Source organism: Solenopsis invicta, chromosome 5 (genome assembly GCF_016802725.1).
Source record: "Solenopsis invicta isolate M01_SB chromosome 5, UNIL_Sinv_3.0, whole genome shotgun sequence".
In the NCBI taxonomy this organism is placed as follows: domain Eukaryota; kingdom Metazoa; phylum Arthropoda; class Insecta; order Hymenoptera; family Formicidae; genus Solenopsis; species Solenopsis invicta.
This window is the reverse complement of record NC_052668.1, coordinates 15,276,347-15,288,646: the sequence shown is the minus strand read 5'-3', so window position 1 is coordinate 15,288,646 and position 12,300 is coordinate 15,276,347. Positions and strand designations below refer to the sequence as shown.

The 12,300-nt window shown below is 34.7% G+C and overlaps 2 protein-coding genes across 3 annotated transcripts in view; one reads left to right on the top strand and one right to left on the bottom strand.

Annotated features, from left to right (window-relative positions):
* LOC105196896 (inner centromere protein) overlaps positions 1-9,078 on the bottom strand; it is a 31,885-nt gene extending 22,807 nt beyond the window's left edge. The window contains exon 1 of one of the 2 annotated variants that reach the window (XM_026136815.2): positions 8,847-9,078. The gene's annotated coding sequence lies outside the window, so the exon portion shown is untranslated. The remainder of the gene's footprint in view (positions 1-8,846) is intronic. The other variant, XM_026136816.2, reaches the window with a different exon arrangement.
* On the top strand, positions 5,813-7,984 carry LOC105193076. The gene is made up of 4 exons (XM_011157405.3): positions 5,813-5,939; positions 6,392-6,424; positions 6,855-7,121; positions 7,822-7,984. Exons 1-3 carry the CDS (start codon positions 5,898-5,900, stop codon positions 7,089-7,091), a joined length of 312 nt encoding a protein of 103 aa, XP_011155707.1. The 5' UTR covers positions 5,813-5,897; the 3' UTR covers positions 7,092-7,121; positions 7,822-7,984.
* Positions 9,079-12,300: the final 3,222 nt, after the last annotated feature.

The following is a 12,300-nucleotide window of genomic DNA, read 5'->3' as shown; positions in this document are numbered from 1 at the left end:
AATAAATTTTATAAAATTTCATTGTAAGAAAAATTAAATATCGATCAGAGCAGTTTTCTTGGAAAAGTTAGATCTATCGTCGAGCTCGCCACTAGTTTTCTGGGACTGGATTCTCTTAATCGGTTGAGAGAAAAAGCGAAAACAATGACAAGGGCACAATTGGAAGAGAAGTAGCATCGAATAGTCTCGAGATGGGACGTGAAGCAAAACTACACGGGACGGAGAATCTGCGAGGTAGTGTTGGAGGAAGGGGCCGAGGGGTCGATACGTTTATGGAGAGATTCGAAGTCGAAGGGCCGGGAACATAATTATCTGACCAGTCAAGAAGCTCAAAGGCCGCGAGAAAGAGGGAGATAAAGGAAAACGAAGGGGACCGCGAGGGAAAAGGGGGAAGAACGGGGGAAAGGGATGAGTCGGGGGGGTTTATTCTTCGGTACGGCTGGAATCCGAAATGTTCGGAGGGCGCGTTATCTTCTTGCGACGTTCCTCGACAGCACCACTCGCGGATTCCATGATATCGTGGCGTGAGTGTATTAGTCTCTGTGTGCGTATATGTATGCGTACGCGTGTACAGGTGCAAGAGAATAAGCTAACGCACGTGCGCGAGATGGTACACCTTCGTATCTTCTACGAGCGTGACGTAAAAAAAAAAAAATTAAAGAGAATTAAAAGAGAAGCATTTGCGTTCGTTTTTTATGTTTCTTTTTCCTAATCTTATAAGATGTTCTCTCTGTGAAATTTCTGCAACATTTCGATTTACTTTGAGATAACTATTTTTGAAAACAGTAATATTAATAATATTACATAGTAATAAAATTAAAATGTATTTTTTTTCCCCCACTTTATTCGTACAAAATTGTAATAATTACTTTTCTATGTTACAGGAACAACTTTTGCGGCGCGGTGTATTCAATGAGAACACAGAAATCAAACGGTGAGTCTCAATAATTAATTGTTCCTTAAAGGAATGATAAAAAGTACTGGGGCTCTGCTTCGTGCCGGATACCCCATGGGACCAGAGATTAGAATTCCGGCCACTTCGGCTTTTTGTCCCTGTTCACGACGAGAAAGGGGCGAGAAATTGAAAAGTGACGGCGTTAATTAAGAACTCGATCTCTCGTAATTATCTATTATCTGCGTCACCGCGCGATATTTACGTTATCTTGAATTTCTAATGTCGTTCTAAGATCGAGACAAATAGAGATCCTTCTATAATATTATATTTTTATTAAACTTAAATTCTTGGACACATATCGCATAACCGGAAAAATAACATCTAGAATTCGATCGATTCCGTGTGCAACCGGGAGTCGCGCAAAAGGTGAAAGGGAAAAGGGAGAGAGAGAGAGAGAGAGAGAGAAAGAGTAAGAGAGTGCTGGATCCCGTAGCGGTAACGAGTCGAGACGGCCCGAGAACATCGGCGGTGCCACTTCAAAGCGAGAATCCCGCGCAATCAGGCCCCCCCAGGCCCTCCCGAGGCACGTTTGAAAAACCGAGCGCGAGGGCATCATCGCGTCGTCCCCACGCCTCTCGCGTACTCTCTCGCTGCTTCGCGCAGCTTCGCGATCTCCGGTCCAGTGTGACCGGAGCTACGAGAACGAAGATCGTTCCGCAATCGAGAGAACAACCTCGGCGACATCGACGCGGCCGGCACTACCGCGCTTCCATTCTTTCTTTTTCTATCGTCCCCTTTTGCAACTAAGAGCTACTAACCTTTAAGTGGGTAGAAGGGACGACTACAGACACTCCAGGCATAGTTCTTTTAAATATTTCATACTTTTAGATTGGCAACAGAGCTCATCGATTTATACCTTCCCATTGTTAAAGACTCAAGTAGTGTAAATTTAATTATAGCATACACTGAGAGAAATAATCTCTTAAAACAAAAAAATTTTACTTGACACAAAAAAATTGTTTACTCCTTGAATCCTAATAGCTTATTTACTTCAAGTTAAAATTTCTTAATTGAAATATAATATTTATGTAAAATAGTCGTGTAATTTTTCTTTCACTTTTAGAACATTTTTTTATTATTAGATTATTTTTATTTCAAGACAATCAGACTTTTTAATCTAAGAAAACAATCTAATTAATTTAATGATATTATTAATTTATTTGTAAAATCACTTATTTAAATGTAAAAAATGTAAAAAACAAAATTATACATTAATTAAAGTAGTATATTTATTTACTTAAAAGTGAATAATTTTATTTAATCAGGATAAACAAATACTTAAATCAATATATGTGGTTTTAAGAAAACGTATCTTTTTCAATAAAAGAAATTTTTCTCTCAAGGAAATACACTAGTAAACTATCTAAAAGTTAAGTCTTTTATTGTCATGTATAAACAATGACTCCAAAAATTCGTCGAATAAAATTTCTGTCATTAATAATTACGCACACACAATAGCGCCCCAAATTCATACTGAGCCATCAGTTACTAATTACGTTAACGAGTCAAGACAAAATAAACTTTTTATTGTTTTAATCACACAATTAAAATAAAATTTTTAGCAGGTATAAGAGAAATTTATGTATCGTTTTTGTCTTATTACAGTAATTTATATTAATGGAATACAGAAATATATAAATGTTCTTAATAGAAAATATTTGCTATAAGAGATATATATAGCTGAGAATATATTTAATAGCTGAACAAGATTAATATTTGCTCGAAAGTTCCTTCTCAATAATATTAATCACGAGATACACAATCTTTCCGAAATCGCTAAAATATCATTAGAAAAGACGTAGAAATGAATTAATTAGTCGGATCATACGGGTCGCACGCGCCATGGTACATTAATAAATTACTTTCCGTTCTCTCCCCCGGTTCTCTCCTTCACATTTGCACTGCTTTGCGATAACTGTAAATGCGGAACGACGTCATTAGTGGCCACCGCGATGCACAGGCCCGCGCTTTTTTAATTGCTGCTCTTTCGGTCACGTGTGTGTCTAGGAAAATATCCGGCAAGACAGTTACGAGTAATTACACCCGTATAAAATATTACCGCTGTATTAAATGCGAAATGAGTGCTTGGATATAATTTAATGCATTTCTACCGTCGACGTAATAAATCCTCGCTTTAATACCCTTTTCTTTCCTCTCGTATAAAATCCTCTCTCTAAGCTCCGCGATCCTCGAATTAACGTAATCCTCGAAGGACCGTATCGGCGAAATCTTCTGCTGCTTCCTATCACTTTATGAATCGATATTTTTTTGACGACAGCGACAATTAAGTTTTATGAGACTGGTTTGATTTGATTGCTCGACAACCGATGCGTTTTCTCATAATAAGCGCGGCTTGACCTTTCCTAAATGACCTGAATGGACTATCACTTTCATAAAAAAAATTAAATGTCAATTCATTAGATCGCGAAAGGAGAAGAAATAACAAATATTAGATAAAAAAAAAATTATTTGTTATTTCAGCGAGATTTACTAAGACTAAATAAACGAAGCTGTAAAGCGTTTTTAAACAACTACTTTAATTATTAGAAATTACTGTTATTTTTTATATGTATCATAGAGAAAAAAAAATAATATCCGCGCTTTAATTTAATTTTGTACCACGAGCAATTCTGTTTTATTCGTTTGGCACTCTTCGACGGGGACTGACCGAACGCGAGCAGGAGCAGGAGAGGAAAGCTGGATGCGGGCATCTATCGATGTCAGAGAGCAATAAATACTTCGGACAGGACGATCCGTACACGCGCGCGATAACGTCGCACATCAGAGGACGATCCTGACCATCTTCGTCGCATCGCGTACGAGAAGTGCAGATTACTCACGCCGATATGAATAGTTACTCGCGGTAATTGGTCGAGGCCTCGTTGCTCCGTCGAGATTTTCACCATACTCCAAGACGGGTTTTGTTAAACACGCTTCTGATTGCTTCATCCGCGCTATCTCCGCATCGGGCTTTCTTTTGCGAAACGGCCGCCCGTAAAATAAATGCAAATGCTCGAGCTGGTTAACGGTAAGGCTCCGTCGCGAGTAAGTATCTCCTGCCTTTTTTACGATCTGCACGAACAAATTAATTATGTCGCAGACGTAGTCGGGGATTATAGCGCAGACACTGTCGATTTTCGATTTTACTCCGTATAAATCAATGTAAATCGCACTTGCGTAAATCAAGTTAGCACGAGAAAATAACCTGTAATTTGTTTTTTTTCTGCGCGGAACAAATTGGAATATGTCTCATGTGCGCAAATTTATTTAAATTCTTATTAATAAGCTTTTTAACGGATCTTCGAAAATTTACAGAATACTTAATCTATTAAAATATTCTAATAATATTGCGTATTATCATATATAACTTTTAAGTGCTATGCAAAAAAAGAACATTCTTGTTTTGAAAATATCTTCATTTTTGAAATGTTAAATATTGGCATAATACAACGTGTGGCATGTTGGCATGTACAACGTTGGACGTAATTTGATTACATAAAGAATCTTGTACAATTTCAAGAAAAATATATCTTTATTATTCAATAATTTTCATAAGTTAAGAGGTGAAAATATCGAATAAAAAATAATATCTCCAAAAATTAGAATTTTTTAACATTTATCAAAACAATCATATTGGGCTCTTTAGATAGTTTTTATAATATTACTATAAAAATCATCTAAAGACATTTAAAGAAAACTTTTTTATATTAATATAAAAATAAAAAATATTTTGCTAAAACTTAAGATTATAAAAATTTTTAAAGAAGATTAAAATATGTGTAAGCAAGATTACGATTGTATATAAGCAAGAATATAATTTTTTGCTTGTGTATCATTGTTACAACAATGATTGTTGAATAGATTGATTTTAACTTGATACTGCTTTTTCTGTGTATTAAATACATATTTGTAATAATTATGATTATATCATTTATATCGCTTATATCACTGTCGCAATGTCATTAGAGCTGGCAAGACCTTGGATTTTGCGTTATATTACGAAACGATGTTTATTTGCTCGTTAGAAATACGATATCATCAAAACCAGAAAAAAGTCACAATTAATATGTTCGAAGTTCATAACAATTCAAAGAATATTCAACTGAAAAAACACGATACTCTTAGTTATCTTTAAATATGATTTAAAAACTTATGGAAATTATTAAAATAGTTAAACAAGTAATATAGTACAATGCACGAACATTTTTGAAAGACATCAAAGATGATATTCTTTGAATTGTTATGAACTTCGAACATATTAATTGTGACTTTTTGTTACTTTTTTCTGGTTTTGATGATATCTTATTTCTAACGAGCAAATAAACATCGTTTCGTAATATAACGCAAAACCCAAGGTCTATCATACTGTAAATAATAGGAATATAGTTTTAAAAACTTGGAAAAATGGCATTTTTTCCATTTTTCCGCGGTTTTTTTTCGGTTTCTTTCCCAAAAAAAATTCACCTTATAAGTGAATTTTTTCAATAAATTTTTTTACCTTTGGAAAATAAAATCGAGAAAATCCACAAAAAAATTGAAAAAAAGCTGGTTTTTTTTCTGAGTTTTTGAAACTATAACCGTAAGTGTTACATGTGTAAATTGCGCACTTATTAATAAACGGAAATAATAAACGGAGAAACGTATCGCGTATTATACGAAATGACAGCGAGCGACAAGATCTAATGATTCAGTCGTTGCAAAAAGTCGTCGCAAAAAAGTTTCATGCAAATCGTCGCAAAACCAGACGTTATAATGACACAAATTATGCAAACAAAAGGTGTGATAATAACCGGAAGTTATGTTATATTGTGGCGAGAATACGCAACGTCCTGTTAGTTTTTTCCCGATCTAGACACATAAACGCATGGATTAGGATCTATATAAAGGCGAAGAACGTCCGCGTTGATCCAACCAGTATACGTTTGTGCCAAAGCGAATCACGATGATTAAGCTATTCCTCTTTACGTTGCTTTGCGCGGCGGTGGTAAGAACGCGATAATAGCTCATTTATAATCTTAGAATAGAAGGATGTGTAAATTATACGTATTATATTAATCTTATAAATTAAATATACGAGCTTTGCGCTTTAATAGCAAGATTGAAGTCGGACTTTCTCAAGATACGTTCAAAAATTCATCAAATGTTTAAAAAATCAGAGATTTTTTTCTATTGTATTCAAAAGAGTACACAAATTACATATGAAAACAAATTTTTGTCACTTTTATTATTGAAAGCAGGAGGCAAATATAAATAACATATTTTTTAATGATACTTTTGTAAAGTAATTTTCAGAGATGTTCAAACACTCAATTATAATTTTGCGAAATAATAACGATGATTTAAAGCCACGTAAATATTAGCGTTGTTACATTTTGAAATTACTTAATTTAGTACTGTGATTATATTCATAATAAAACATTTTATTGCCTCTTTTAGTTCGCCGATTCACCAATTGACGAAATAAATCAAGTAAGTATCATTTCTTAATTGAACGTTTTGTATTTTCATGTGCACAAAGAAAAAGATTTTTTTGAATAATAAATTTTAATAAGTTTTATTGTATTTAAACAAATTTATTTAGAATGGTCCAAACAAATTAATGTTTAAATTAATAAGTACGATTAATAACAGTCAAATAATAGAGGTTTTTTGAATTAAACAAAATTTTTACTCAAACAAATAATATTTCGTATAAGCATATGTTGTTACAATAAAACAACTTTTAGCAACTTTTAATCAAATAAATAGAAATACTAAAACTGAAGAAATCTTTTTCTCTGTGTGGAATTATAAAAAAAATTGACAGTTCTCTAAGTCAAATGTTCAACGTAAATATTAAAAATGTTTTTTTCGTATTCCTATCGGATAGTTCTTGCAATGAAATAATTCTTATTTAAAGGCATGGATGAAAGGGCAAGAAATAATGGACGAGGCTCAAAAGCAAGCTCAACGTGTTGAAGATTTTATCAATCAAGGTCATCCTTTAGTGCGACGTATGACACAAGACATGGAACCACCAAAACCTCCACCAGGTCCACCACCAAGCGGACAAGATAGTTCTTTAGTGCGACGTGCGGCACAAGGACCACCAGACGAGTCTCCTCCAGAAGGCAACCCATCAGGTCCATCAAAATGAAGTGACTCAACAGAGCAATAATAGACTTTGGTATATATTTCCAAATTCAAGATCATGAGCCTTTAACAAACTTATTAATAATATTTAATTTAATTCCATAAGTTATTTTTTCATTTTGTTGATAATAATAATCATAGTACTAATCGTATAAAATATTTAACACAGAACGCGAATTATTTCATGTAAAATTAATGATACATACATCAAACTATTTTTAGTATTGAATATTTCACGATTTAAGTTTGAAAAAGAAGTTTAAAAAGTTGAACCGACCTCAAATAATTTGTAAGTTGTACGGTAGAATTCACAATAAAAATTAAAAGCACAGTGTATATGGAACACATAACAGACATGTATATACACAGAGAACAAAAAAATTGTTTTAAATTTTTATCTGAATTTTTACTACAATAAAATTCCATTAAGATCACTGATTTGTCATTCAAAAACGTGACACTTCTAAAAAAACCGTCGTTAATATTAGAACTAGCAAATCAATCGAAATGATTGGTTTGTAATCTTTTATTAAATTTATATATTTTTTTATTTTCTGCGACTTTTATCGCAATGTATAAATGATTAAGTTGGTCAATTTATTTTAGTCTTTACATCTTCTTTTAAAGATAATTTATTAGATGTATTAGATTATTTGTTAACACGTTATTTTTTAACGCTAGAATTACCGACGTAAAAAATAACACGTCATGAATTAATTTTGTTTATTTCACAGGTCTCTTGTAGATGGAATGATTATTGTACAATGGAGACGATTAGATTCAGCACGATTTTATTCAGCACTGTATCGTGTTTTATTTACTTAATTGCACGCCCGAGAAAAACCCCGATGCTTTTAGGATAATAAAACTTGCTAGCGCTGTTTTTCATTGTTTAAACCCATCTCGATACTTATTTCCCTATTTCTTGATACTAATTTCTTAAATCAAATAATTTGTAAGAGAATTTTTTGAACAAGCTATTTTTATTATCAAATTCTCTCATTGCTTGTTTCTCTACTGGTATTAAATTCTATTTATATGTGTATAGATCGAATATCTTTCGATGTATTTTCCTAACGTATTTTTGAATAAACAAAAATTCGGATTCTCTTGTAAATTTTAACATCGATAATTGAACTGTCAAACGTCGCGAGAAAGATTACAGTGTGCATTTGCACACGATCAAGATGTGCAAAATTTACTATATCGTCGATACTGCGTGCGACGATATCGTTTTTATTGATCGCGTGATCTTGCCAATACGTCGAGCATGACGATGTCAGATCTAGACGTTTCTAGATTTTCATTATGAGTTAACTCTCGTTAGCACTTCGATATATTGCGCACATGAGAAAAAAATATATAATTACACCGCGCTTTAACTTCGCAGTAACTTTACACGACGATTGTCGTACGTAAAGCAATGCAAATAGAGGAAGATCACGATACCGACACATCATTACTTTGTTTTTAGATTGTATTTCTTAAACGAAAGCCAACGATAAAATTTTGAAGAAAACTTTTAAATGCAAACTAAAAAGTGTCGTACATCAGACGGTAGAACAGTTTTCATGCTGCTCTTTTATAATATTATATTATTTCGTATCTTAAGTAATTAACATTTTTATAACCTAACCAAAAGTGAACCAACATTCATGTGAGAAATTAGGCCTCAACTGACGTAACCTCGACATTCGCGGTATAACCTTACCTTCCTCTACACGTACATCGATACAAAAATCGATATAAATTCACTCACCAATCGATGTTACATTATCGCTCCGTCTAGCTGTTCGTTCCATCGAGCATCCAACGAACTCGATCTTGTCTCTCGTGTACTCCGATGAGCCGTGTCGATAGACATTGATCACAGTGCACTTGTAAGAATCACGCAATTAGTCAATACGCGCTCTCTAACCGGCGCGATCACGGTATTCACTCGATCCGACGAATGTATGTCGCATGCAAATAGCAATTTTAGGAAAATAGTAACTGACTAGGCAAATAGCATTTACCAGGTTAGGTTAGGTTAGAATAAATTACATAATTTTTGTGTTTTCAAAGCAGGCATTTTGTGTTTTTAATTCTCTACTTTAAATACACAACATGCCTGCTTGAAAAACACAAAAATTGTATAATTATTAGGTTTCTAAAGCAGGCATTTTGTGTTTTATTTCTAAGCTATTTGACCAGGCAAATGCTATTTGCCTAGTCAGTTACTATTTTCCTAAAATTGCTATTTGCCTACGACATGTACATACGTATCACCGATACCGGCGCGTGTCGAACGTTACGATAACTTTCACCGAAATCACGTATCAACGGTACCAACGACACCAACGACTTACGAATCTTTATTTACGCTGTTCTCGACGCGGGGTGTATACACACACGCGAGCGCGTGACGTACGCACCACGCATCGTCGCGCCACGGTGTCCGGGCACCGCGCGCGCACGATAATCAGAGTGGGGGGTGGGGGTAGGTCGCGCGCGCGCTCGGCTGAGTCACACGCACACCCGCATTCCTTTCGACTCCCGGCTCCCGCGAGGGCGACACGGCGTGATGATCCGCTGCGCTTCAACATGGAAATCCCTCTCCATCTCTCTTTCTCCCGCTTTATTTCGCATCATTCGTACATCGCGCACATTGAGACATCGTCGCGCGTTCGATATCTTGAGGTATTTCGCATCCATAAAACATGTACTACGCTTACTATGCAAGAACCTAAGGTATCTATTTTCAAGAACGTACAATCGTTCCTTTTCGATTTACATGCATATGTACAAGGTTGAGTATCTTTCAAGCGTGTCGCATGCATCATGAAGCATTGAAAGCGTGCATCGGGAATGCCGCGAATCGCTCGAAACCTCGTTGATTAATTTTACGAAATAATTGCGGTGACGCAATTCGATGCGTATGCGTAGTTTTTCCGTTGTTTTTTCGATTTTCGGTTGGCACGAATTTGATCTGATTTCGCACACAGTCGTTTAAACGTGAAAGTGCAACGTAGACCGACGCATTATTGCCATTCTATTTGTCGGGATATATCTCGGATAATACGATTTACTCTCACAGTGTTTACCGCTTACGTGCATCGCTTTAGACAACTTCACGCAGCTCCGACGTGTCGATACAGCGGAGTGAAGTCGAACGAACTCGCTCTCTCGCGTCTCAATCTCGCGCGTAAAAAGCGCGTTACACGAGATCGTGTGTTATGGACCAGCGTCTTTCATTTCGCTCGTCTCTCGTCCGTATCGAGTGTCTCATCGCGATTGAGCGGCGCGTGAACGTCGCACGCTGAATTGATCCAGATACGTGATGGTAATTGGCCGATAACCTAATCGAAGCGGCATATCGCGACGGCACGCCACGGCGCACCGACCCGAAGTTGTCTTCGCGTCCCTCGGATCTTTTTTACCGTTGCGTCCGTCGCACCGCGGGGAGCCGGAAGTCGAATTGGACGACGCGATGCGAGAGTACGTCGCGAGTGTTTTCGTCGTCGCCTTTCGTTCAAGGTAACGTCGCGGACGTGATTGATCTGCATCGGGAGCTGATCGAATTGCGAGAAGGCCGGGGCTGACACATGACAAGCGTCGAGCATCGAGCTAATGCATAGAAAATCATTGCGCAGGAATCTAAACTTGCGGACCCCCCGCTTCTTGATGCTGCGTAAGGAAGGGAGGTTAGGTGGTCGATATACACAACTTTTCTAACGTAATTGAAAATTAATAGAAGACATTCCAATATTCTCTATACGTAACGTTAACTATAGATTTTCCGTATTGACAATGAATATTGGAGCACGGCCTTGATAAAGTTATAAAACGTATTCTGTGCATATTGACGCTCGACGCTTGGTGCTCACATGTAATAGCATCATAATTCGGACAAGTGTCGCAATTTTTCATAGTCGCTCTTACAAAACGCGTTGCGTGACGTAATGTTAGAAATGCCGAATTAATGAACGGACGAGGCGATTGTACAAATTCATCATTTTTTTAATCACTTTTTTGATGCGTCGCGTCAAGGTTCGCGAATTGAATAACAATCAGTAAGTGTCAATAATTTTGTCTTTATTCGACCAAAGTATGCCGCGAATGTATTAATTGGGAGTAAAACAACGGGTATCTCGATTAATTGCGTGTGGCCGATAACATTCTTCCGCGATCGGTTTGTGTTAGTGCCTGAAGCAACAGAGAGATCGGCAGAAGGATGACAAGGACGACTCATCTGCTGGACACTTTCGTAAGTATAATTTTAATTAATTTTTAATATTATAAATAATTATTTTTAATAATTTTTAATATTAACACTTAAGGGGGGATTTTGAAACCAGTTTAAAAAGTGTTTTCTAATAAAAAAAAATCATTAATTTACTTCAGGACCCTCTCAAAGAAAAAATTGTTTTGGAAAAAATATTTTTACCATTTTTTATTTTATATTTTCTAAATATATATATTTAAAAATATTTGTGTTTGAAGTTTAAAGAATGATATTAAAAAATTGACGATAACTAATATAGCGCATTTGAAAGGACGACTGCTTTTTTTAATAATTAAAAACTAGACACATTTTCACAGTAACGAATTTAATCGTTACTTTTATCATTATTTTAATTTTTTATTATTCTTATATCTATCATTTTTTTTTAATAGATCGCTGATTGCACACTAATTGCGCACCCAGAGAATAGTTTCTTCGAGTTAAATAAATTTTGTTTGACTCAAAGAAATTTGTGCATTGCTATACGGTTAAAAAAAAAGTTTATTTGATTTGAAGAAATTTTTTGATTGTTCCTTTTATTAGAATTAAAGAAATAGTTTGATTGTGCAATGCAATCTTTTTTTAAATAAAAGAAATATATTTTTAAAACTAAAACAACATAATTATTTCTTACATTTCTGTACAACTTTTTTTAAATTAAAAAAATTACTTATTTAAATTAAACAAGTAATTTGAATAAATAATTTATTTAAAAAATGGCTAATAACATTATTTCTTGAAATCAAAATAATTTTTTTTAAAGATATTTTTATTTCAACTTTTGAAGAAACTAACAATAAATTAAAGAAACAATTTTATCAATTTGAACATAATTTTTTTTTTTTTTTGGTGATTGGATAGACATATTCTGATATATATTTTTTTATATCTTGGAGTTACATTCCAATAGCTACTATCGAATAATTAGCATTACAAATATACTATATAT